Genomic DNA, 25,517 nt, shown 5'->3' with positions numbered 1-25,517 from the left:
ATGTACTCATAGCTATCTTAAAGGGTAGGAGATCAGTATTTACTTGAACCCAAGTGAGACACTCAGTGTAGGCCTTTGGTGTAATCTTTTTACTGAGCCATTAGTGAGTGGGAGGAACTGAGACTCTCCTTACTGTGGCTGTGTTCACTGGGCTGCTGGAACCAGCTCACCATACCTCTTTGACGAATGAGCCTGGTTGACCCCGAACCGCGTTTAAGTGAAAGCCATAGCCATCTTCACCTCTAGTCAGCCTGCAGAGTTTAGGCTTATGATCTCCTACTTCCTCTGGGCTTGAGACCTCCAGAGGAGCAGGAGTAGGAGCTGGAGCCTCCTTGACAGAACCATTAGGCAGCTCTTGGCTTTGATAGTAGAAAAATGGAGAAAAGCCAGCCTTTTGAAAATAAAGTGGAAAAAAACATTAATGATAAGTATGAGAATTTACACTTTATTAAATGTGCTGGTTTAATTTATAAGGTATCCACTATGTTCCACTCCTCTTCCAGATACATCTGGTTGTGGGCTGTAAAATATCTCGACTACCCCAAACGGAAAAGGTATAAAGGAAGATTGAGCTTAGTTACCGAATAATGAGCATAAACAAACATACATACATTTGTGTAAGCAAATGTACATACACATAAAATAAAAGCAGTATAGAATGTTGTACAAGGATCCATATCTAACAGAACTGCTAGTTTATTCTGATTCCATGATAGTGAGCAAGTCACTGAACAAATTGTCAGCAGTCTCCCTGTTGGGAGATTATAAGACATTGAGTGACTTGCCCAATACCTCATGCAGAGGAGGTTCACTTGGCCCTTTCCCTCAGTGAGATGGTCTTCAGAACTGTTCAGAGCCCCTCAAACACATTAGAGAAAGTGAAACATAAGATGATATTTTTGTCACTATTTGAATTACAGTGATCATTTGGGGGAGTCGGTAGAGGAAGTTGGCAATCACACAGTCACATATGGTAACAAAAGTCAATTCCAGTCATTTACTACTTGCTTCTCCCACTCCCTGCTCCAGTCCTGTCTGTTGTATTCTGTTTTACTATTTGCTGCTATAACCATTAGCTGACACTCTGCTATGCTAGACTCCTTTTTTTTTTTTTTAAGCTTTTTATTTTGCATTGAAGTATAGCCAGTTAACAGTGTTGAGAGAGTTTCAGGTGGACAGCAGAGGGACTTAGCTGTACATATACATGTATCCATTCTCTCCCAAGCTCCCTCCCATCCAGACTCCTCACTATCTTTAAATACTTCTAATCCATCTCAACTCCCAGACTGTCCATGTGAAGAAGGCAGTGATGGTCTTAAATATAAAAAGGCAGAGAAACAGGAAACATAGGACTAGTTTTTGTTACAGAATGAAAAGTTTAGCTGACTGTGGGTTTTAGTTAAGAGAATTTTTAGTTGTATATTTTATGTAGCTGTATATTTGGATATGGTAAGATTTTGGATCAGCAGTTTAATTACTGCCCACAGGTGTGCAGGACATTTGTTAGGCAATGAGTAGAAAACCAAACAATTGATGCTAAGCCTGGCTGACCCCGAACCGCGTTTAAGTGAAAGCCATAGCCATCTTCACCTTTAGCCAGCCTGCAGAGTTTAGGTTTATGATCTCCTACTTCTGACTAAAACTGGATTTGGGGTCCTAGTATCATCTGTTTTACCCCAAGACCGCATCTTCCTTTCTAAACAAGAGTAGCACCAGCACAGGACTTCCCTGATGATACAGTGGATAAGAATCCTGCCAATGCAGGGGACATGGGCTTGATCCCTGGTCTGGGAAGATCCTGCCTGCCTCTGGGCAACTAAACCTGTTGATCACAACTACTCAAGTCTGTGCCCTCTAGAATCCCCAAGCTGCAGCTACTGAAGCCCGTGTGCTACACCTGTGCTTCACAACAAGAGAGGCCACCACAATGAGAAACCCGCACACAACTAGAGAAGGTTCTCTCGAAGCACCAAAGACCCAGCACAACCTAAAATAAAAATTTTTTTAAAAGAGTAGCACCAGCACAGAACCTCTTACTTACCCAATTCAATGAACCTCAGATCTTTCAATGCTATACTTGCAAATCTTCCCACATTTCTTTCTCTTTAAAATGTGGGAAATTGTCAGAGTGACTCATCACATGCGAAAATACTTCTGCTATCACTACAGATCAACTATATCTGACAATAGCAGCTAGTCTTCAGGTAGAGGACGGTAATGAGTCTTTACTCATCTTCATTCAAATATTTGGGTGTCTGGTATGTGCCAAGAACTGGTCTAAGTGTTTTGTTTTAGTCACTGATATATATATATATCAAAGATCCAACCATCATGCACCTACCCATCTATGGAACTTACTTTGGGAGAGAAGAGGGAGGAAGAGGATGGAGACAGGCATCTTTTTAGATCCAGTTTCTCTCATACTAATCAAAACATTAAAATTATAGTTAAGTCACTCTGTCATAAGATTAGGAGGCATTGAAAAGGACCTGGGACTTCCCAGGTGGTGCTAGTGGTAGAGAACCTGCCTGCCAGCACAGGAGACACAGAAGATGCAGGCTTGATCCCTCGGTTGGGAAAATGCCCTGGAGGAGGAAATGGCAACTCACTCATTTTCTTGACTGGAAAATACCATGGACAGAAGATCCTGGCAGGCTACAGTCCATCATGGGGTTGCAAAGAGGCCGATGCTACTCAGCAAGCACACAAGCAAGCATGCATGAAGAGGACTTGATGCCTGAATTCCCTTTACAGCAGCTACTGCAGTGACCTTCTGACTTGTTTGATTTTTTTCCTCCAACTGGGAGCTCCCCACTCTGCAGAGCTTGTTCCTGGTAGCTTTGGTTGTCTTTAAGCCAAAAGCTAGCTCCTTTTGCCTTCTCTATTTGGTTAAGCTGTGCCCCACAGGACACCTCAAAAATAAGTCTACTTCCCACATGTAATAGCCTTTCAAATTCGTGTGTGTGTGTGTGTTATTTGTTTTAAATCCATTTATCTGTCAATGGACACGTGGGTTGATTCCATCTTTTGACTCTTGTGACTTGACTTGTGGCCTAGCACATGGTGTATTCTGGAAACTATCCCATGTGGAGTTGAGAAGAATGTGTATTATATTGTTGGGTAGAGTGTTCTTTGTATGACTGTTAGATCTAACTGGTTTGCATTGTTCAAGTACTCTAGTTCCTTACTTCTGTCTGATTGTTCTATCCAGTATTGAGAATGGGCTATTGAAGTCTCCAACTATTATTGTAGAATTGTATTTCTCTTTTCAATTTCATCAATTTTTGCTTCATGTATCTTCCCAGCTCTAACATGTGTAATTGACAGTTACAGTTGTATATGTTTGAGGTGTACACATCATGATTTGCTACACATATACATTGTGAAATCATTACCATGATCAAGTTAATTAACACAGATCCATTACCTTACATAGTTACCATTTAGCCTTTTAAATTCTTGACAATGTTTTCCTTTCTTCCCTAAAACCTATGGTTATTCAAACTAAATATTCACATAATGTCTTACAAAACCTATTCCCTGGTTATCTTTCTTGACACTGGCCTAAAGTGAGGTTGTCAGGACTGGACACATTGTTGATTAACTCATTTAACGCTTAATAACCACCCTTCGCCATAGATACACCCACCTTACAAGGAAGGAAACAGGCACAGGGAGGGTAATTTACCCAAAATTACATTACTGGTAATTTCAGGTGTAGTCTGATCAACTCAGAACAGTAATACTATCATCTTCAAAAGCCAAATGTCAATTAATGTAACCTTAAATTGAGTTTTTTGGGTAGGGGCAGCTACTTAGAGTGTCATCAAGTTTTCTGCACTTTTTTCTATAGTCATCAGTTCAGGCCTCACCATTTGGTATTTATACAATTTACTTTTAAGTTAGTTTAGTACTTGAAATATATTCCTGATTAAACTTAAAACTTACTAGTTTTTATTCTTCTATCTTGACTAGATATTTTAAATATTAGTCTCTAGTAACTATTCATCAACACATTAAGTCATCTGTATGACTTAAGTCTTTCCCATTCTGTTGTTTTCCTCTAACTCTTTGTGTTGATTGCTGAGGAAGGCTTTCTTATCTCTCCTTGTACTCTTGGAACTCTGCATTCAAATGGGAATATCTTTCCTTTTCTCCTTTGCTTTTCGCTTTTCTTCTTTTCATAGCTATTTGTAAGGCCTCCTCAGACAGCCATTTTGCTTTTTTGCATTTCTTTTCATGGGGATGATCTTGATCCCTGTCTCCTGTACAGTGTCACGAACCTCTGTCCATAGTTCATCAGGATCATCGAAAAAGCAAGAGAGTTCCAGAAAAACATCTTATTTCTGCTTTATTGACTATGCCAAAGCCTTTGACTGTGTGGATCACAATAAACTGTGGAAAATTCTAAAAGAGATGGGAATACCAGACCACCTGACCTGCCTCTTGAGAAACCTGTATGCAGGTCAGGAAGCAACAGTTAGAACTGGACATGGAACAACAGACTGGTTCCAAATAGGAAAAGGAGTACGTCAAGGCTGTATATTGTCACCCTGCTTACTTAACTTATATGCAGAGTACATCATGAGAAATGCTGGGCTGGATGAAGTACAAGCTGGAATCAAGATTGCTGGGAGAAGTATCAATAACCTCATATTTGCAAATGACACCACCCTTATGGCAGAAATTGAAGAGGAACTAAAAAGCCTCTTGATGAAAGTGAAAGAGGAGAGTGAAAAACTTGCCTTAAAGTTCAACATTCAGAAAATTAAGATCATGGCATCTGGTCCCATCACTTCATGGGAAATAGATGGGGAAACAGTGGAAACAGTGTCAAACTTTATTTTGGGGGGCTCCAAGATCACTGCAGATGGTGATTGCAGCCATGAAATTAAAAGACTCTTACTCCTTGGAAGGAAAGTTATGACCAACCTAGACAGCATATTAAAAAGCAGAGACATTACTTTGCCAACAAAGGGCCGTCTGGTCAAGGCTATGGTTTTTCCAGTGGTCATGTATGGATGTGAGAGTTGGACTGTGAAGAAAGCTGAGTGCTGAAAAATTGATGCTTTTGAACTGTGGTGTTGGAGAAGACTCTTGAGCATCCCTTGGACTGCAAGGAGATCCAACCAGTCCATCCTAAAGGAGATCAGTCCTGGGTGTTCATTGGAAGGACTGATGCTGAAGCTGAAACTCCAGTACTTTGGCCACCTCATGCGAAGAGTTGACTCATTGGGAAAGACCCTGATGCTGGGAGGGATTGGGGGCAGGAGGAGAAGGGGATGACAGAGAATGAGATGGCTGAATGGCATCACCGACTCTGTGGACATGAGTTTGAGTAGACTCCAGGAGCTGGTGATGGACAGGGAGGCCTGGTGTGCTGTGATTCATGGGGTCACAAAGAGTCGGACACAACTGAACGACTGAACTGAACTGAACTGTTGACTTAAGTATATTAAATAGGTTTTCCATGTCTCCATCCACATTTAATAATATACTAGCTTAGGAACAAACAGCATGCTATTAGACATCTGTTCGGGTTGACATTTGGTCCAGTATCAAGTACTCTTAGGAATGGTGGTTCAACTAGCTAAAAACCCATTAATTTTTCTATCATCCAGTTCACTCTTTAGTCTTCTTTACACAAATGTCTTGAAATGTCTATTCAAAATGTGCTGGGAGGGAGTATGGCATAATAAATTAAAACTTGCTTTCAAATACTGACTTCAGTCTTTGATAAAATGGGTGATTTTAGCCAATCATTTAGTCTGTCTAAGCTTCAGGTTTTTCTAATCTGAAGGAGGCTAATTCTACCACCCAAAATATTCCTCCCTCTATATCATTTATATACCTTTGGATGCTTCTATTGTATATCACATAGAACAAGTTCATCTTTGTTCATTTTTGTGACCAACACCCAACAAGACAGATGACACTTTAGAAGGCCCCCGAATGTCTGCTAAGCTAGAGTGAACCTTAATTCTTGTGATAAAAGTGTTATAAAAGACCTTAAAATATGCAGACAATAGGTATTGTGACTAAAAGATAAAAGGAAATAAGGTTAATTTGACACAGCTTGGTCTTGATGAATCTGTGTTTCTACTCCCTTGCTAAGGGTTTATAAACTAATAATCCCTTCTAGGCTTTTACATGGGATTGATAGAACACATTGGTCTATAGGTTAAAATCTAGTCATTCTCTATTTGAGAAAGTTAGGACTACATCTGCTTATTTCCAGGCTATTTTTCATAGATTTTTCCCAGGTCACCAGGAGAAATTCTGCAGTTATATTTGCAAATTCTTTCAAAAATCTTATTTCCAAGGACTTAAACCTCATGAACCCATCACATTCTCTTATCTACCAATTTGAGCTTCAGTGCAGTGTTAATGATGATTGTTATGCCTCTTTCAGTATGAAGATCAAAGTGGTAACTTAACCAAAATTTGAGGGTATGAGTGAATGGACCCAACCTTAATTCATGAATATGTGACCTTGTATTACTTACCAGTTTATATATGTTGTCTGTCTCTTTGTCTACCACCAACAGAGAGGTCTGATCTCCGCCCTTTCTAATCATTTCCACCACACTGTCATGATCAAGGGACTCCACAGACGTGCCATTGACAGCAACAACCAGGTCATTGTTCTTCAAGCCAGCCTTTTCTGCTGGACTTTTGGAATCTATGTCCTTGATGATTTGACCTACCCCGGCCAAAAAAAAAATTTTAATAAAATTTAAATAAAATTATCAGAAAGATCCCTAGAAAACAAATGGAGGGATTTCTGCTGGGGCCTAAAGCCCTTATAAAATAGATATAAAAGGCATGCTGAATACAACTCCTGTCCTTCCCACTAGGATATCTATACGCATCCTATCCACCTCAATCTTTGGTCAGAACTCATTCCAGGAATAAACACAAGAATTGAGGTTCACTCTAGCTTAGCAGACATTCGGGGGCCTTCTAAAGTGTCATCTGCCTTGTTGGGTGTTGAGTCTTCAGGAATTGAACCATCTTTACTAGAAGCCTTCAGATCTCTCACCCTTTTTTTTTTTTTTTGCCCCTCATACAGTTTTAACAAGCTCCAATTTCACTTTTCCAGCTAGTTGCTTGGCATCTCTTGGTCACCTGTTAGTGGGAGCACCATCCTCCTGTCACTGACACGTAGCATGATTCTTCCTCAGCATCCACTCCCTGTGTCTAATCAGCCAAGTCCTTCAGTGCTACCTTAATATTTTTACACATCTCTTCTGGAGCCCTAGTTCTTCTGCCTGAAATGCAGTTTGTATTCCTGCCTTGAATTCTTCCTAAACTGCTACCTTATCAGTTGTTCTCCCCTCCTTGTTTGCCTTCTCCAGTACAGACCTGCCTTCAGGTTCATCTTGATGCAACATCTGAGCAAGTCACTCCCAAGCACGACAGCATGAGTGTGAGCTTTGGAACTAAGTAGACCTAATTTTGATTCTAGCTGTACTAGAACTATTTGACCATGTAAAAATTGTTGTATCTTCTTCAAGTCCCCAATTTCAGCAATTCTTGCAAAATTATTAGGAGTAATTGAGATGTGTAAAGCCCCCAAGCCAATGTAGGCTTAATTTTTCTTCTCTCTCACACTGAGAGAGAATAACTCCCCACTAACTCTGGAAATAAGTCTAAACTCCTCACCATGCACTCATAGTCCATCATATGTCTCTTCAACTGACCTTTCTAACTTGATTTTCTGTGCTGTACTTTAAGTGGCCATCAAACTGAACCTGTGTCTTCCTGCTTTATTCACACAATCCTATCTTCATGAATTGGACTTATTGTCTCTACCCCATCAGCTTGCCCAAATTCTATTCATACTACAAAGCCAGAGTTCAAGTGCTACCTTTACTATGAGGCCTCCCAATACCTTTTTAGTGAGAAAAACTTGCTCCAACATTGAATTGCCATAGTATCTTAACTGCCCTGTTTTAAGATGTTTCTCACCATCTACCTTCAGTTATGGACATATGTGTCTTATCTCCTCTAGTAAATAGGGGTCTTGACTGAAGAATTCTCATTGCATTCATTCGATATTCTCAAAGATCCTGAGGATGTTTTTATACCATATGAGTCAAACTAATGTTTCATAAATTAATGTAAATATATATGATGGAAAGAAAATGGCAACTTCTGGGTGAATAACAGTTTTCATGGCCTGAACCTACATTTTTTTTCCTAATGTATTCAGCTTGTGTAGGAGGACCTTAATTCTTACTGAATTACAGGGAATCAGAAAGACTCCTGGTTCTATTCATGTCCCAGATCCCCACCCACACCCCTGCCTCAGATCTAGTGGTGTGTTGGCGCTGTTTCAAACCAGCTCATGAGAATACTTCTCAACTTTGCATTCTATAACAGCATGTTGTAGCTTGAAATCAGACATGGTGGGAGTATTTATACCACAAGGAAACCTAGCATGCTACTGCTCAGATCCAAAATTCTGCCTTATAATTCTGCTATGAAAACCTAAGGATACCCTGACGGGGGGTTGTGGGGGCCTAATGGAACTCTGGAGTCACACTGGGATGAAGAATTGGATGGTTACACTGCCAAGTTTTCTGCTGTTCAAGTGCCTTACCTTTCTGTTCTGGGCTTTCCCTCAGGTAGAAACCATAGCCATTGCTTCCCTTCTTCATTTCTACTACACGGGGCTGGCAGGGTAGCAGTTTCAGACTGGCTGTTTCTCTCTTGACTTTTATCTTCTGCTCGCTATGGTGCTTGTCAGTTTCCTTGTCCACAAGCAGGAACGTGATGCGGCTTCCAGACTTCTTCACCTGCAACAACACTCACAGGTGAGGACCACCATCAGTCTCCAAGAAAGATGCTGGGAAATAGAAAAGTTTCTGTGTTGAGGCACACAGTCTATAGATTAAACAGGATATATGGGATGTAAGTCCTGAGCTTAAGCTGTAATACTGTTTTGTACTACTTCACTGGTATTTATTTATCTTCCCTTATACAGTTGTTTCTCCCTTTGTTAAGTGTGATGTCACCCACACAGATGCTAACTGAACCCAAGTGAAAGCTGGAATTCAGAAAACCCAGAAAGGTACTTAGGTGAAGACTAGGAAAGGAATTTGGAAAAGAAAATAAAGGTCTACTTTGAAATATCATTCTACCAAGAAAAGATAAAGTTGGTCAATTTTCAAGGTTCCATATGACCCCAAAGGAAAACCTCTGAGTGTTTTTCATGCATCGTGGAATCATGCTGGGGCATAAGATTTGGGGTATAACACATCAAATACTCCCCATGTGTAACTCGAGATTCATCACCCACACTGGTCATCTTCCAGCTTGTATTAAAACACTTTAGTAACATTGGTTCAACATTGAATTTATTACAAGTTTAGAGAGTGATTCCAGTCAATTACACATAAGATCCAGAAGATAATGGTTCTTTAGAACACTTTTCAAGACAACATGAAACTAGCAAAGGCCTCATTCTGAAACCCTGTGTTAACACTGCTTACACCACTAGTGAGTCTGTTTGCTGTTAATACAAAGGTTTAGCTTCCCATTTTCATAGTCTTCCCATCATAAACTACCATTCCTGTCTTCCTGTCGCTTCCGATGAGAGCAGAGTGAAAGTTAAGGGTGAGAAAAGTACTCCTTTGGGATATACCTTTTCAACTACCTCCTCATGGCTGGCATCCTCTACATTCTCTCCATTCACTTCAATCAAGTGGTCATCAACCAGGACTCCAGCTTTCATAGCCACACCTTGAGGTTTTATATCAGTCATGTACACTCCGTTTTTACCTGAAGGAGAGTAGGGGGTAGACAAGTGTCACAACTCCATTACACTGAAAGTCTAACAGCAAAGGGTTTTCTCCCAATAATATAAAACTAGAACTTCGCATTTTAGGGCTAACTCAAATAGACTTTGATACAGAAGGACAATTAGAACTCATAGCACAAACTTGACACAGCCATTACTCAGTTGGTTTTCATTGATTTGAATAGGATTTCTGAGCCCAACTAAGTACACAGAAAGAATCTCAAGTGGCACTGGCCTCTTGAACCAGAAAGTAGCAAATCATGCCCACTCTGCATCACTGGGTCATACTCCCTCTCCTTTGCATTTGTAGAATTAGATGGCATCTGCTCTGTTCTGTCCAACTACCACATCCCAGTGGACTGAATGAATCTCACTGATGCAGGCTAAAGAAAACAGGCACAGGAAGAGAGGAAAGCATACACACACACAGTCAGTCTGGATTAGCAGGAAGTATGATTTAGGTGCTTCTTAGAGGAATGCTATCAGTTCTTTCAAGATATTAATATTTCAGCCTAGGCAAAGGGTACCTTCATTATGACTACATAAACCATTTGTAAAGAATAATAATAGTTTAAACTCTGCTTCCTTAAATACTTGGCATTTCTCCTGTTACCTTTTTATATTTGTCATGAAGAAAACATTTTCTTCATAAAGCTGATTTAAACTTTTCACCACAGACATTACACAGAGGCCAAATGAATAGAGTCTGAATTGCAATTTCTTTTTTTCTTTCTTTCTTTTCTTTTTTTACCGTATTACTGATAATAAACCTCTGAGAAATGCCAAGCTTCCCTTGACCACCTATATCACTGTGTTTTAACAACTGACAAACTCAAGAGATATCTCTTATAGCTAGTTTATTTCTGTTGCTAACAGGTTAAATAAGCCTTAGAAACCATGTTTAGTATTAGTCCACTCTTTCCAAGCCAAGCATTAGTTGCTCAGTCATGTCTGACTCTTTGCAACCCCATGGGCTATGTATAGCCTACCAGGCTCCTCTGTCCATGGAATTCTCTAGGCAAGAATACTGGAGTGGGTTGCCATTTCCTTCTCCAGGGGATCTTCCCAACCCAGGGATCAAACATACATCTCTTACATCTCCTGCACTGGCAGGCAGGTTCTTTACCAATAGAGCCACCTAGGAAGCTCTTTATCACTTAACCAAATTATGACCCGCCACCAGTGCCTCTCTAGTACAGAAAGAACAGGGAAGGAGCAACGTTAGAGGTGGAACCAAAACCCTAATTCAGCTATGGTTCCAACCTCAATCCCAGTGAAACCATTAGAAAACCACGGTCAACTGTTCATGGGTCAGCCTGCAACTCTGAAATTCTAGGAACAGAACTTCTAGTACTTTCTGATGGTTGGGGTTTCTCAAATCACTGTACCTCTCAGCTAGAGGTCAGGGAGACATCTCAGAGCATAGCCACAGCTGAGGGTACTATCTTGATGCCACAGGAGGGTGGGGATCTTGGCCGTGCCTGCGGCAACTGTAACAGCAGCTGATACATAAATAGGTGTGCAAGGATTTTTTGAATAAGTGACCACCTGGACACTCAGAGATGAAAAGAGATATCATTCTAATTCAAAAGTAGTTCACGGAGAACCTCCTTTTTCTTGCCTCTTATTCTCCATTCTCTCCTCCATCTTTACCCCCAAAGAAGCATCAACCCTCTAACCCTCTGGCCTCGAGGGCTCAGCTTAACAAACACAGGGAGACAGGAGTGCCCAGTGTCCCTCCACAGTGCTGTTGTCCAACATCCTGATCCCTCTTTGCACAACTGTGCCAAGGAAGGGCCAGGGAGAGAGAGGCTGCTGTTGAATCTCCATAGCAATTGACGAGTTAGTCAACGAAGTCATTAACAGATACCAATCTCTCTCTTCCAGAAAGCTGTTTGTCCCTGCCCCACCTTCAAGCTCACCTTGGACAGTTTTCAGAGAGAAGCCATAGCTACCCCCCTCCTTCACTAGGTAGCAGAGCCGTGGCTGCGTCCACATCTGTGCTCCTCCGTTCATCACAGAGGGCAGCTTCTTATCGTTCAAACTCGACTCCTGACTTTGACCCAATGCTTTCAAGTCTACTTGCTTTTTCATGGCTTTCTCATAGGAATCCCCATCCAGAACTAGTAAAGTCACTGAATTCCCACTCTTTCTGACCAGATCCACAACCTAAGAGGAAGAAAGAGAAAGATTAACTTTAACCAGTAACCCTCTATCAGGTTGTGGTAGAGGGTTGTGGGTGAGAGAGCAGTGCTCACCATCTGACTCTGGAGATTCTATCAACTGACCCCTGACATTCGAGTAGTCAGTAGATCATCTCCCAGCCATCTCCACCTGGGCCCCACCAAGATCCAGGGACAGATTAGGCTGGGCCTTTAGCACCACTGGACTCTATAGAGTGCAGCCCAAGCCCAGCCCAGGGAACTTCTACTAGGACTGGTCTTCTCCCGGGATGAATGCTGTCCCGAAGCACAGCATGTCCTGAGTCTACAGAGACAGCATAGTACAGTGAAAGAGCACCCACTTAGAGGCAGATAGAATTGGGGTGAGGTCAGACACTCCCATATGTTCACTGTGTGAACACATTAGCAAGCTAAGGTATCTGAGCTTCCACTTCCTCGACTGTCAAATGGTACCTCACGGGTTGTGCCAAGGATTTAACAAAATAATGAATGTGAAATTGCTTAGTATAGTCCCGTTCACATAGCAAATATGCAATGCACATTAGACCTGACACTACTCAAACCTAGGAATAACTTTTACAGTTCTTGGTTAATCATAGGAGAGTTGATTAGCTGGCAGAGTAGAGCTGTAAAGGTGTCCTGCCCTACCAGTGGCAGCCAGGAAAGCTCCACTAACACCCAGAACTAAAATCATCAGAGATATAGGGGTTAAAGGGATCCTTCAAGAACTCCAAATGTCCCGCTTACCTGCATATGCTCTTCCTTGTCCACGAAGACACCATTGATCCTAAGAACTCTGTCTCCATCCTGGAGACCCGCCTTCTCTGCTGGGCTACCCTTCTCAATCACCCGGACCAGGTGGCCGTCAGTGTCCTTCTCAATTCGCAGGAAGAAGCCATAGCTTTTCCCTTCCTGTTTGGTTAGCTTACATTCTCGGGGGTGGAAGGTGGAGGCCATTTCTGTGATAAAAAGCGAATGGGTAAATCCTCGAGAAAGAGTCTAACTGGGGTGAGAAATCTGTACTCCATCTCCTATACATCTTTTCTTCTAATCACACCAGCTCCCAGCTGTTCAGGTAGCAACATTTGGGGTATGGGAGGTCACCTTCCAGGACTTGGTAGTGATTTCCAAATCTGTTCCTCCCCAAAGATGACCTTTCACTTGAGTTTCAGACCCATGTATTCAGCTAGGTACTGGACACAGATGCTTCAATTTCAGTAGTTCCAAAACCAAATTCCCTTTTGTCCCCTGACCAAAAGAAATTAGTTCCAAATATATTACTTAAAATTTTTTAGAAAATCCAAGTCCACTTTCATTTAAATATCTGAAGGGCTTGCCAAGTTCAAGGCGTTGAAGATAAATCTGTGACAAGACAAATCTATACTTTTCCTCTCATGTCAGGGAGAACATGTTTTTACAGAAACATGTGGTGAATGATCTTCTAGGGAAGAACAGAGTGATGAGGGAGAACATAACAGAGTCTTTGGAGCAAGGAATGGGGTGGGAAGAATAAAGTACGGCTTCCTAGAGAAATGACTTTTCCAAGACCTGAAAAATTAGAGTGGTGAGATGGGACAAGTTAAGGAAGACCTCAAATAATTAAAAATCAGAGAAGCCAGACCTAAGAGCTGACATGACACATTGGAAACAGAAAAGTAGTTTCCAGGACCGTGAAGTTCTAGTCAGAGAGGAATAGGGATTCCCCCACAGAGAGAGGGTTCCCACTGCCGGGTCAGATTTATCCCTCCTGAAGCCCCTTCTTTTTCCACCCACCTTGCTACTTCTTTCACCCCATTGTAGGATCGAGGTCCTGGGCCACAGGATGGGGAAAGGAAAAGTGTAAAAGCTTGGAGCCCTGTCACCCAGTCATTAAGTGTAAGATTCCTGCCAGGCACAGGAAGCTATAGTCACTATCCTGTGATCAACCATAAAGGAAGATAATATGAAAAATATGTATAAGTGAATCACTTTGCTTTACAGCAGAAAGAACACAAAGTTGTATATCAACTATACATCAATAAAATTTTAAAAAAAATTTCCGGCCAGGGGTCCCCAACCCCTCCTGGTGGAAGCAATTTTTTTTCCAGGGGATTGAGAACAGAGGCCAGAACTGCTGGTGTGTGTAAAGCAGAGGCTAGACTCTGCTGGGTCAACTGCCTGCCGGGCAAACCCTCATGTTCTCCTCATCACAGCTCCCCACCAGTAACTCAGAATAAACCATTCGTCTCTCCTGGAAGGACAGGAGCAGAAAACTGCACAGGGGTGGGGAGGGTGAATAGGCTCCCTAGAAGCCATGCATGGCGTTTCCAGATGGCCATCTCTGACCTCTGTGCCCACAGAGACACACAGTACACGTGGGGCAGAAAGCCTCCCATGGCCTGACCCTGTGGCTACTTCACTTGGTCTCTGCAGAGTCTGGCAAACAAGCCACCAGGGGCGTGGATGACTAAGCAGCAAGGAAACAAGAAACAGTGTTTCAAGTAATGTCTTACCAGGGCCTGATAAGAACTTAAGGCTGAGTTCACCCCACTGAGGACCAAGGGCAGAGAAAAGTGAAGACACAATCACCAAGGTTGCCACCCACACTTGAGAGAGTGTTAGCCGCTCTACTGTATCAGGACCAGCCACCAGGAAGATGCTGCTTTGGGGGGAACGGGGGGAAGTAGGCAGTTAGGGGAGAAGAGGGAAGCACCAGAGTGGGGCTTCTCACACAGAGGCATCTGTGTGTGGTCCTTCTGACTCTGACCTTTGGCTTCTCTTTCTGCTGATCATCTATCCACAAGCATCGATTCCATTTTCCAACTTTAATTCACATCTGTGTCCAAACCTACTCCTAGATTCCTATCAGCTGTCAATTTCATAGGCCTGAAAACTCTTGAAGGAAAACAAAGAAAATCCCTCTGAAATTTGGAGGTAATTATAGAGACTCTTCATCCAAATCCTACAAAATTCTAAACATATCCTTATAATTATTCAAAATAAAGACCATTAGATATTTTCATCAAGAGATGAGGCTGAAAAAAAAAAAAAGAGATGAGGCTGTTTATTATCATCATATGAATGCTCATTCCTAAAGTTGTTTGTTTAAACAATAAATGCTGGAGAGGGTGCAGAGAAAAGGCAACCCTCTTACACTGTTGGTGGGAATGCAAACTAGTACAGCCACTATGGAAAACAGTGTGGAGATTCGTTAAAAAACTGAAAATAGAACTGCCATACAACCCAGCAATCCCACTGCTGGGCATACACACTGAGGAAACCAGAAATGAAAGAGACATATGTACCCCAATGTTCATCGCAGCACTGTTTACAATAGCTAGGACATGGAAGCAACCTAGATGTCCATCGGCAGACAAATGGATAAGAAAGCTGTGGTACATATACACAGTGGAATATTACTCAGCTATTAAAAAGAATGCATTTGAATCAGTTCTAATGAGGTGGATGAAACTGGAGCCTATTATACAGAGTGAAGTAAGTCAGAAAGAAAAACACCAATACAGTATATTAATACATATATATGGAATTTAGAAAGATGGTAACGATGACCCTATATGCAAGACAGCAAGAGAGACACAGATGTAAAGAACAGACTTCTGGACTCTGTGGGAGAAGGTAAGGTGGGATGATTTGAGAGAATAGCATTGAAACATGTATATTATCATATGTGAAATAGATCGCCAGTCCAGGTTCGATGCATGAGACAGGATGCTCAGGGCTGGTGCACTGGGATGACCCTGAGAGATGGGATGGGGAGGGAGGTGGGAGGGGGGTTCAGAATGGCTGATTCATGTCAATGTATGGTAAAACCACTACAATATTGTAAAGTAATTAGCCTCCAATTAAAATAAATTAATTTTTTAAAAAGTAATAAAGTTGTTGTTTAGTCATTAAGTCATGTCCAACTCTTTGCGACCCCCTGGACTGTAGCCCATCAGGTTCCTCTGTCCATGGGATTTCCCAGGCAAGAATACTGGAGTGAGTTGCCTTTTCCTTCATCCAGGGGATCTTCCCAACCCAGGGATCAAACCGGAGTCTCCTGCATTGCAGGCAGATTCTTTACCACTAAGCCATCAGGGAATCCACGCATTTCTAAGGTCAGTTCAGTTCAGTCACTCAGTCATGTCCGACTCTTTGCGACCCCATGAATCACAGCACGCCAGGCCTCCCTGTCCATCACCAACTCCCAGAGTTTACTCAAACTCATGTCCATCGAGTCGGTGATGCCATCCAGCCATCTCATTCTCTGTCGTCCCCTTCTCCTCCTGCCCCCAATCCCTCCCAGCATCAGGGTCTTTTCCAATGAGTCAACTCTTCACATGAGGTGGCCAAAGTATTGGAGTTTCAGCTTCAACATCAGTCCTTCCAATGAACACCCAGGACTGATCTCCTTTAGGATGGACTGGTTGGATCTCCTTGCAGTCCAAGGGACGCTCAAGAGTCTTCTCCAACACCACAGTTCAAAAGCATCAATTCTTCAGCACTCAGCTTTCTTCACAGTCCAACTCTCACATCCATACATGACCACTGGAAAAACCATAGCCTTGACTAGATGGGCCTTTGTTGGCAAAGTAATGTCTCTGCTTTTTAATATGCTGTCTAGGTTGGTTATAAATTTCCTTCCAAGGAGTAAGCATCTTTTAATTTCATGGCTGCAATCACCATCTGCAGTGATCTTGGAGCCCAAAAAAATAATAAGGTACCCACCCATAAAATTCAGCCATCTCACATTCTGCAGTGGCAACCACAGGGTCTTACTCTCAAGGATGGAAAGTGAAACCTCCTTGATAGCAGGACAGTCTAGTGTTTGGGGAGGGGAGAAGAGCAAAGCTTTCCTGTATCTAAATAGAGACCTGAAAGTCTGAAATAAAAGGAAACACAAATGCATTTCTGGGCAAAATCTCAAGTTGTTTTGTTTGTTTCAAGTTTCAAACAGCCAGAGAGTAATCACTCGGATCTGCACTTATGTCTTTGAAGGGTCAGGTGTTCAAGGTCAGAGTGTCTTTTCAACATCTATGGTTGAAGCCCAGAGAATTCGAGCCAGTTCACAATGATGAAAATACTGATAGAAACGCTACCACATTGATGGGGAAACAGCCACTGCTCCAAGCCCCGGGTTACATCCTTCCACCCTGTTTGCCCTCCCCACAATTCAACCACTAAAGGATTAATGCTGGTCCCCACCTCAAATTGATAAAATATCTAACACTTTCAATTGTATCAGTGCAGAAAGCCAATCAAACCTTCAAAGCCTGGACTTACATAGAGCCCTAAAACTGTTTGTCTCCTTTGCCATCTTGTATAGAGATGGTTCAGCTAGGAGTCAAGAGGACTGGGCTCTGGTACAGGTCAGTCCTTGTGGGTCTAGTCCACATCCTGGTGTTACACTGGCCCCTAAAGCAGGGCTGGAATCCGTCACTTTAGCAAGACTGTCACTGCTCCATGATGAGGATGCCTGGGACTCTGGAACCTGGGGCTGAGCTGGGAAGGACCTTTGTATTTAAGAGTGCTGTTTCCTCAAATATCAGATATTAATGCATATATATGGAATCTAGAAGAATGGTACTAATGAAGCTATTTGTAGGGCAGCAGTGGAGACACAAACATAGAGAACAGACTTGTCACGGTGGGGGAAGGAGAGGGCGGTAAGAATTGAGAGGGTAGCACTGAAACACATCCATTACCACACGTAGAGCAGATCCGGTGGGAGTTTGCTGTATGACTCGGGGAGCTCAGCCTGGGGCTCGGTGACAACCTGGAAGAGGGGACGGGGTCAGGGGTGGGAGGGAGACTCAACCTGTGGTTGATTCATGTTGATGTATGACAGAAACCAACACAACAGTGTAAAGCAATTCTCCCCTAATTAAGAAATAAATTTTTAAAAATACTGTTTCCTGTTTCTTCCTCCTTTTCTTGCAAATCAAAACCACAGTGAGATATCACCTCACATTCATCAGAATGGCTGTCATCAAAAAGACCACAACTAACAAGTGTTGATGAGTATGTGGAGAAAAGGAAACCCTCATACACTTGCTGGTGGGAATGTAAATGGGTGCGTGGAAGACAGTACAAAGATTCCTCAAAAAATTAAAAATAGAATTATCATATGACCCAGCAATTCCACTCCTAGGTATATATCCAAAGAAAATGAACACTAATTTGAAAAGATACACACCCCAATGTTCATAGCACTATTATTTACAATAGCCAAGATACAGAAGCAACCCAAGTGTCCATGGACAGATGAACGGATAAAGAAGATGTGGTACATATGTACAATGGAAAACTACTTAGCCACAAAAAAGAATGAAACGTTGCAACAACACGGCTGGACCTGGAGGGTTCTATGCTTCGTGAAATAAATCAGAGAAAGACAAATACTATATGTTATCACTTATATGTGGAATCTAAAAAATAAAATGTATATAACAAAACAAAAATAGACTCACAGATATAAAAAACAAACTAGTAGTTACTAGTGGTGGGAGGGAAGGGGAGAGGGGCAAGACATAGGTCAGGGATTAAGAGATATAAACTGTGAATAAAATAAATTAGCTACAAGGATATATTGTACAGCACAGGGAATATAGCCAATATTTTATAATAACTTTAAGTGGAGTATGTATGTGCTCAGTTGCTCAGTCATGTCTGACTCTTTGAGACCCCATGGACTGTAGTCCACCAGGCTCCTCCATCCATGGAATTCCCCAGGCAAGAAATACTAGAGTGGATTACCATTTCCTACTCCATTAAATGGAGTATAGTCTATAAAAATTTTGAATCAGTATGTTGTACACCTGAAACAGAATAGTGTAAATCATTATACTTCAATGTTTAAAAATTAAAAACAAGTGAAGGTAATGATTTAAAAAAAAAAAAAGATCTTGTTTCTTTAGCCCCCACCCTCATCTTCCACTTCCTGAGAACACAGGGATCAGAACCCTATGGTAGATAGATATGTAATTAATGAAGGCCCATAGATTTCTACAACATCATATGAGCAGTATGAAACTGGAGTCCATCAAACCCTCAGTCAGCTTTATTCCCCAGTTAAAATAGCCAAAATAAAATATTGGAAATGAAAGAAAGCTCTAACCATTTCTGAGCTCTGAGAAGAGCTTGGCAACAAAGTTGCTTGTGTGTGGGAAGGAGAACAAAGTGCCAGCTGGTAGGTAGGAAAGACTCCAGGTATGAGCCAAAGAGATTTTTTAAAATCAAACTTAATTATTAATCGAACCTTTAGACCCCACCTTCTAAAAGGATTAGATCATTGCTACCAGGAAAGGGAATAATATGTCCCTGGTCAAGGAGAAAATGCAGGTACATCTTAGAAGTTAGGGAGGAGGGCAGGTAGGACCTATGAAGGTGGCCAGAGAAAGGACTGAAGCCACCACGTGATTTTCCACAGGAGAGAAATGTCTGGTAGGATCCAGGAGACTCTTCCAAGGCCAAGGCAGGCAAAGGTCTCCCAGGTCCATCAACATGGGCTCATACCCAGTCCCAGGGGACACCCACTCTCCCAGCAGGGCTGGGTGGACCACAGGTCTGAGCAGGAGCTGCTCCTGAGAGGATCATGACCACAAAAGTGAGACTTAACCACCAGAAGGGTTCAGCTTAGCTGGCCAAGGCTAGGAGGAAGCCTCATTTTCTCCTCAGTTCGTATGTTTGGGTCTAGAACCTGCAGGACTTCCCCCCAACAAGGCTAGTTTGTGAAAATAGTGAGATTCCGTTTTAACTGATCCCCAGGTCAGTGGGATCCCCAGCAGTGAAGTGCCACTGCCTTGTCACTGGCACCTCAAAAAGCCCTCTGTTCCGTGATAGTTGCTATAAGTGGAAAGGTCCAGTTAAAAAATACCATGGGCAGAAATGCTCCTAAGCCCCCCACTTCCACTCACTGCAGGGGAGGACTAGAAGTGAGGGGATTTTAAAGGTACTTAGTTTGTCTCCTGAGAAATATTTGAGCATCTCAAGATCAGTGGGAACCTGACAAGAACACAAGGCATCTCCCAAAACAAAAGGAAACACAGGGTTTTCCAAACTACTTCCTGCTCTAAAGCAGTTATCTAACTCCTGTTAGTTTCCAGGTGTTATTTTATGAAAGAAAAACAGAAACAGACTCACAGATCTTGAAATCAAACTTTTGGTTACAAAGGAGGAAAGTGAGGGAAAGTGATGAATGAGGAGATTGGGACTGACAGATACACACTACTATATATAAATATATATACATATTTATATAAAATAGATAACTAATAAGGACCTACTGTATAGCACAAGGAATTCCACTCAATATTTTGTAATAACCTATATGGGAAAAGAATGGATATATTATATATATATATATATATATATAATAATGAATGGATATATTATATACTTTATTTAAACAGATATATTATGTATATTATATATACATGTATATAAGATTCACTTTGGAAAAAAAAAAAAAGATTCACTTTGCTATACACCTGAAACAAACAAGACATTATAAATCAACTATACTCCAATAAAAGTTTAAAAAAAAAGAATCCCCAAACCACTACAGATCAGATCAAACACAAGTCAGGGAAGAGCAAATTTTTCTGAGGAAGAAAAAGATAACTCCTGGAAAAGTGAAGTCAGCAAGAATTAGAGGATCTTCATTCATCTCCTCAGTCCTGGGAGTTGTCTGCCCAAAGGCAGCAGCTGGTTTCCTCTGACAGAACAGATTTTCTCAGTGTTTAGCATAAATCTATAGACCATCAGGTGATGCCAGTAATAGTAAATCACGTTACCATTTAAAACTCACCATGCTATATTCAGGCATGCTACATGATCTCATTTAATCCTCACAGTCACCTTACATGTTTAATCTCAATCCTAGCTGGCCCTCAGAATCACTAACAGAGACTTAGAAAAACAGATGCTTAGTTAGGCCCCACCTCAGATCTACTGACTCAGTCCAGGCTTGAAACGGAACATGGGCATGTTTAAAATCCCCACGAGTTTAACAAACTCATGCTCAAAAGCACTCTTTCTGCTCCCAGCTCCCCTTCTCTCCCCCTCGGCCTTGGGATAACACCCTCACGGGTCAGAGAAGAATGTCAAGGCTGGGTGAACTATTAACAGCTACCTTGAGCTCACCTTTACTCCACTTGAGAAACCAAGGTGGCAGCCTGGTTAGGAGAGGTTCTCAGGATCCCGCTCTGCCCACGGTCCCTCCTGACCTGCAGCACAGGAGTGTGTGGCAACCTAAAGCCTGTGCCTCTGCTTCCCACCACATTCTAGTTCTGACCCGGGCAAACAGAATCCAGCAGATGAAAGCAAACTTTAATAGCCCCCACAGGCTCTTTGTTCTGTGAATTAAGTCTGAGGGGACCTTTTCCAGTCCCCCTAAACCTAACTACCTTAAGAGTTGAGGCTGGGGCTTCCCTGATGGTTCAGTGGTTAAGAATCTGCCTGCCAATGCAGGGGACAGGGGTTCAACCCCTGGTGCAGGAAGATTCCATGTGCTGTGATGGCACACCTGTGGAAGCCTGCATGCCTTAGAGCCTGTGTGCCATGACAAGAGAAGACAGCACCATGAGAAACCTGAGCACCACAGCAAAGAGTAGCTCCCACTCACCCAAACTAGAAAAAGCCCGCACACAGCAACAAAGACCCAGTGCAGACAAAATAAATAATTTTTTTTTAAAAGAGTTGAGGCCATTTCTCCTCCTCTATCATCCGATGGGTGGAAACCCGAGTTCCATTCCTGTCTGAGGCCAAACAACTAGATTCTCCAATGAGCATCCTGGAGTACATGCAACTTGTTTGGAATCATGAACAAAGATCCCTCAAAATTCTGCTGAACATCAAGAAGACATATTGGCCCAAATCTGATTTCATTTGTCCATGCCACAAATATTTGCCTCTACTGCAGATGGTGATTGCATCCATGAAATTAAAAGATGCTTGCTCCTTGAAAGAAAAGCTATGACCAACCTAGACAGCATATTAAAAAGCAGAGATATTACTTTGCCAACAAAGGTCTGTCTTGTCAAGGATATGGTTTTTCCAATAGTCAAGTATGGATGTGAGAGTTGGACTATAAAGAACTGATGCTTTTGAACTGTGGTGTTGGAGAAGACTCGAGACTCCCTTGGTCTGCAAGGAGGTCCAACCAGTCCATCCTAAAGGAGATCAGTCCTGGGTGTTCATTGGAAGGACTGATTAGGGACTGATGTTGAAACTGAAACTCCAATACTTTGGCCACCTGATGCGGAGAGCTGATTCATTTGAAAAGACCCTGATGCTAGGAAAGATTGAGGGCAGGAGGAGAAGGGGATGACAGAGAATGAGATGGTTGGATGGCATCACCAACTCAATGGATATGGGTTTGGGTGGACTCTGGGAGTTGGTGATGGACAGGGAGGCCTGGCGTGCTGTGATTCATGGGGTTGCAAAGAGTTGGACACGACTGAGCAACTGAACTAAAGTGAACTGATATGCAGAACACTGTTAAGTAGTTGAAGGAATAAAGGAAAACAACACCTCTATCCTCATGGACTTTATAGTTAAATAGGGGTGAAGAAAAGTTTTAGTACAGAATGAGCAACCACTATGAGCAGAGTATAAATGCCATGAAACCTACAACATGAGACAAATTAAGGAAAGCTTCGCAATTTACATAGGATTTGATTTAGACATTGACAACAGATGGGTAGGACTTCAATTGGACACAAGTAGGAAAAGAATATTCTAGCCACAAAGAATAGTATGAACCTCAGGCATGGAAGTGGCAAAGTTCTTGGGGATGGTCAAAGAAGAGCTAAAACCCAAAGTGACTGAAGAACAGCCAACAGGAGGACAGCCAACACATCCTTTTGTCATGGGTGACAACTTAGACTGTAAAGGCCTCTAATAACAGTCCAAGGGATCTGGCCTTAGTTTGGTGGTCAGCAGGGACCAAGCAGGGGCTTCCATGGTGGTGCTATTGGTAAGGAATCCACCTGCCAATGCAGGAGTCATAAGAGATGCCTGGTTCAATCCCTGGGTCAGAAAGATTCCCTGGAGGAGGGCAAGGCAACCCACTCCGGTATTCTTGCCTGGAGAATCCCATGGACAGAGGAGCCTGGCAGGCGACAGTCCATAGGGTCGCAAAGAGTCAGACACAACTGAAGCGACTTAGCACACACTCAGGCATGTTATAAGCAAGGCTTATAAGCAGAGGAAGGACAGGATCAGAGTTGGGCTCCACGAGTGGTAGGAGGGATGGCCTGAAGCAAAGACACCCTGGAGGTAAGTCAGGCTGTTGTACTAATCCTCCTCACGTGCAGCCTGAGCCTGCACCTCTACGTGAGAAGAGAGGTGAAAGAGCTGGAGGAACCAGATAGGACTCAGCCACATGTGGTATTAAGGCTTCACTCCTGTCCTCTCAGATTTCTTCACACAGAGGCGGCCTCAGACAGGACAGGTACAACAACACAGGTGTACAAAACATTTATTTACACTGACCATGAGATACACCAGGTCCCTGTGATCTCCCTAATTACTGCCTACCTCACTCACACACAGTTTTGTTGTGGATTTGAGAGGGTAACAGGTGGGAAGGCCAGAGGTCCCCAAGGGGCAGGAGGAAATAAACTGCAACTGGTGGTTTTATTCCTTCTCTACACAAAATTAAAAGAGGCTTCTTTTAATTCTGTGTGGACTACACCTGATTCTGCCTTGAGCTAACCAATGCATTTTTCTTATGGAAATATTTTTCTTAAGCTATGTTAATGAAACTATGTATTTGCTTTGGAATCTGCCTTTCTTCAAAATGGTTCTGCCTAAGACTAACTTTTTTTTCCTTTTCTCAAACCTTGAGCTAATAATAGCTTAACAAACCAGTATTCATATCAATTGTTTTATGACCAGGAGATTAAATTCATATTGTGGGAGAGGGGCCTGATGAAACTCCCTCAGCCTAGAGGTGTCTCTCTTATCTGATCAACAGCTTTCTAACAGACATAAAACACCTTGCTAAAAACTAGCAAGGGGGCATTCTTTCTGCCCCCTGCTGATGTCTATGTCAGAAGCTTTCTCTCTCTCTCTCATACTTTAATAAAATTCTGTGTCACAAAAAGCTCCAGTGGTCAAGCCTGGTCTCTGGCCCCGGATTGAAATCCTCTCCTTCAGAGGTTGCACAGAGTGGTACATGCACAATTCCATCTCCTGAGGTCACTGCCCAATGTGAACAGAGTTGTGCTTCTGACTGCTCTCAGCTCTGAGTTGCCAGAACACCCTAATTCTGTGGTCGTTTTCCCATCCTGTCTGCTCCCCAACAAGTGGTATACTTTCCCTGGACTTATCACCCTTGCTCAGTTTTTTTCTGGGCTTCCTGCATAGCTCAGTCAGTAAATCATCTGCCTGCAGTGCAAGAGACCTGGGTTGGGAAGATCCCCTGAAGAAGGACGTGGCAACCCACTCCAGTATCCTTGCCTGGAAAATCCCATGGCCAGAGGAGCCTGGTGGGCTGAAGTCCGTGGGGTCCCAGAGTTGGGCACAACTGAGCGACTAACACTTCACCCTTGATACTTTTTCTACTTCAAGCCTTAGACTCCCCGTCTGTTATGGACTCAATTGTTTCACTCCCAAAATTCATATGTTGAAGCCTTATGACTATTTGGAGATAGAGCCTTGTAAAGAGATAATTAAGGTTAATAGAGGTCCAAAAATGTGGGTCTGGCATCTTTATAAGAAGACACATATATGTGTCTTCTTTCTCTGCAAGGGCCATGTGAAGACACAGTAAGAAGGCTGCCATCTGCAAACCAACAACAGAGGCCTGCTGGCACCTTGACTTTGGACTTCTAGCCTCCAGAACTGTGAAGAAAGAAATTTCTGCTTAAGCAACAAGGGATTCTGTTATGTGGTATTGTGTTATGACAGCTAGGAGACTAATGCATCTTCCAAGTAACATCGCCTACTTGGGCTGGGTGTTAGAAAGGAAGAAGTCAAAAAAAATAAAGAAAAAGACCCACAGGTTCATGCCTTGGTGACTGGCAGACAAGTTGTACCATTAAAAGATGGTATAGTCATGAAGAATGATATGGCAAAGTCAGTTTGAGATGGTTTTAAATAAAAGGACTAAAGAAAAAAAAAAGGAATTGAATATCTACTTCACTTTACACACAAAAATTAATTCAACATCAAAGAAAAAATTAAGAGCTAGAACTGTTTCTTCTAAACTCTTAGAAGAAAATATGGGGATAAATCTTCAAAAGTTAAAAACTTTTAAAAATCAGAGGGCTTGGCAGAACATCCTGCAGGTAGACAGAAGTGTGGACCTGGAGCTCGGGCAATGGTGGCCTAGAATCCTCACAGCAATGCTTATGTGACGCCCGGGAGTAAGAACATGAAAGGAGGGGAGCCAAGGATAAAGCCTTGGGTAATACTGATATCTAGGTGACAAGAAGAGGAAGCTGAGAAGGAATAATCAGATGGCCAAGATTTTACAGTGCAATCTAAAAGAGGAATTTCTAGACAACATAGTTAACAATGCAAAACCCTGCTAGGAGATAAAG

At 42.3% G+C, this 25,517-nt stretch overlaps 1 protein-coding gene across 9 annotated transcripts in view; it reads right to left on the bottom strand.

Moving 5' to 3' along the window:
* The window catches only part of PDZK1 (PDZ domain containing 1), a 53,893-nt gene that overhangs the window by 2,740 nt on the left and 25,636 nt on the right, over nucleotides 1-25,517 (bottom strand). For 5 of the 9 annotated variants that reach the window (XM_061120985.1, XM_061120986.1, XM_061120988.1 and 2 more), the window contains exons 2-7: nucleotides 12,736-12,947; nucleotides 11,728-11,974; nucleotides 9,650-9,786; nucleotides 8,606-8,801; nucleotides 6,507-6,703; nucleotides 176-391 (exon numbers count right to left, since the gene is read on the bottom strand). In XM_061120985.1, coding sequence (XP_060976968.1) covers nucleotides 176-391; nucleotides 6,507-6,703; nucleotides 8,606-8,801; nucleotides 9,650-9,786; nucleotides 11,728-11,974; nucleotides 12,736-12,945 — 1,203 coding nt within the window. In that variant the 5' untranslated portion in view covers nucleotides 12,946-12,947. Of the gene's footprint in view, nucleotides 1-175; nucleotides 392-6,506; nucleotides 6,704-8,605; nucleotides 8,802-9,649; nucleotides 9,787-11,727; nucleotides 11,975-12,735; nucleotides 12,948-17,672; nucleotides 17,744-25,517 lie in introns of those variants that run through there. The other 4 variants (XM_061120984.1, XM_061120989.1, XM_061120991.1 and 1 more) reach the window with 4 other exon arrangements.

Source organism: Dama dama, chromosome 20 (assembly GCF_033118175.1).
Source record: "Dama dama isolate Ldn47 chromosome 20, ASM3311817v1, whole genome shotgun sequence".
Classification (NCBI taxonomy): domain Eukaryota; kingdom Metazoa; phylum Chordata; class Mammalia; order Artiodactyla; family Cervidae; genus Dama; species Dama dama.
This window is presented reverse-complemented; position numbering and strand designations above follow the sequence as displayed.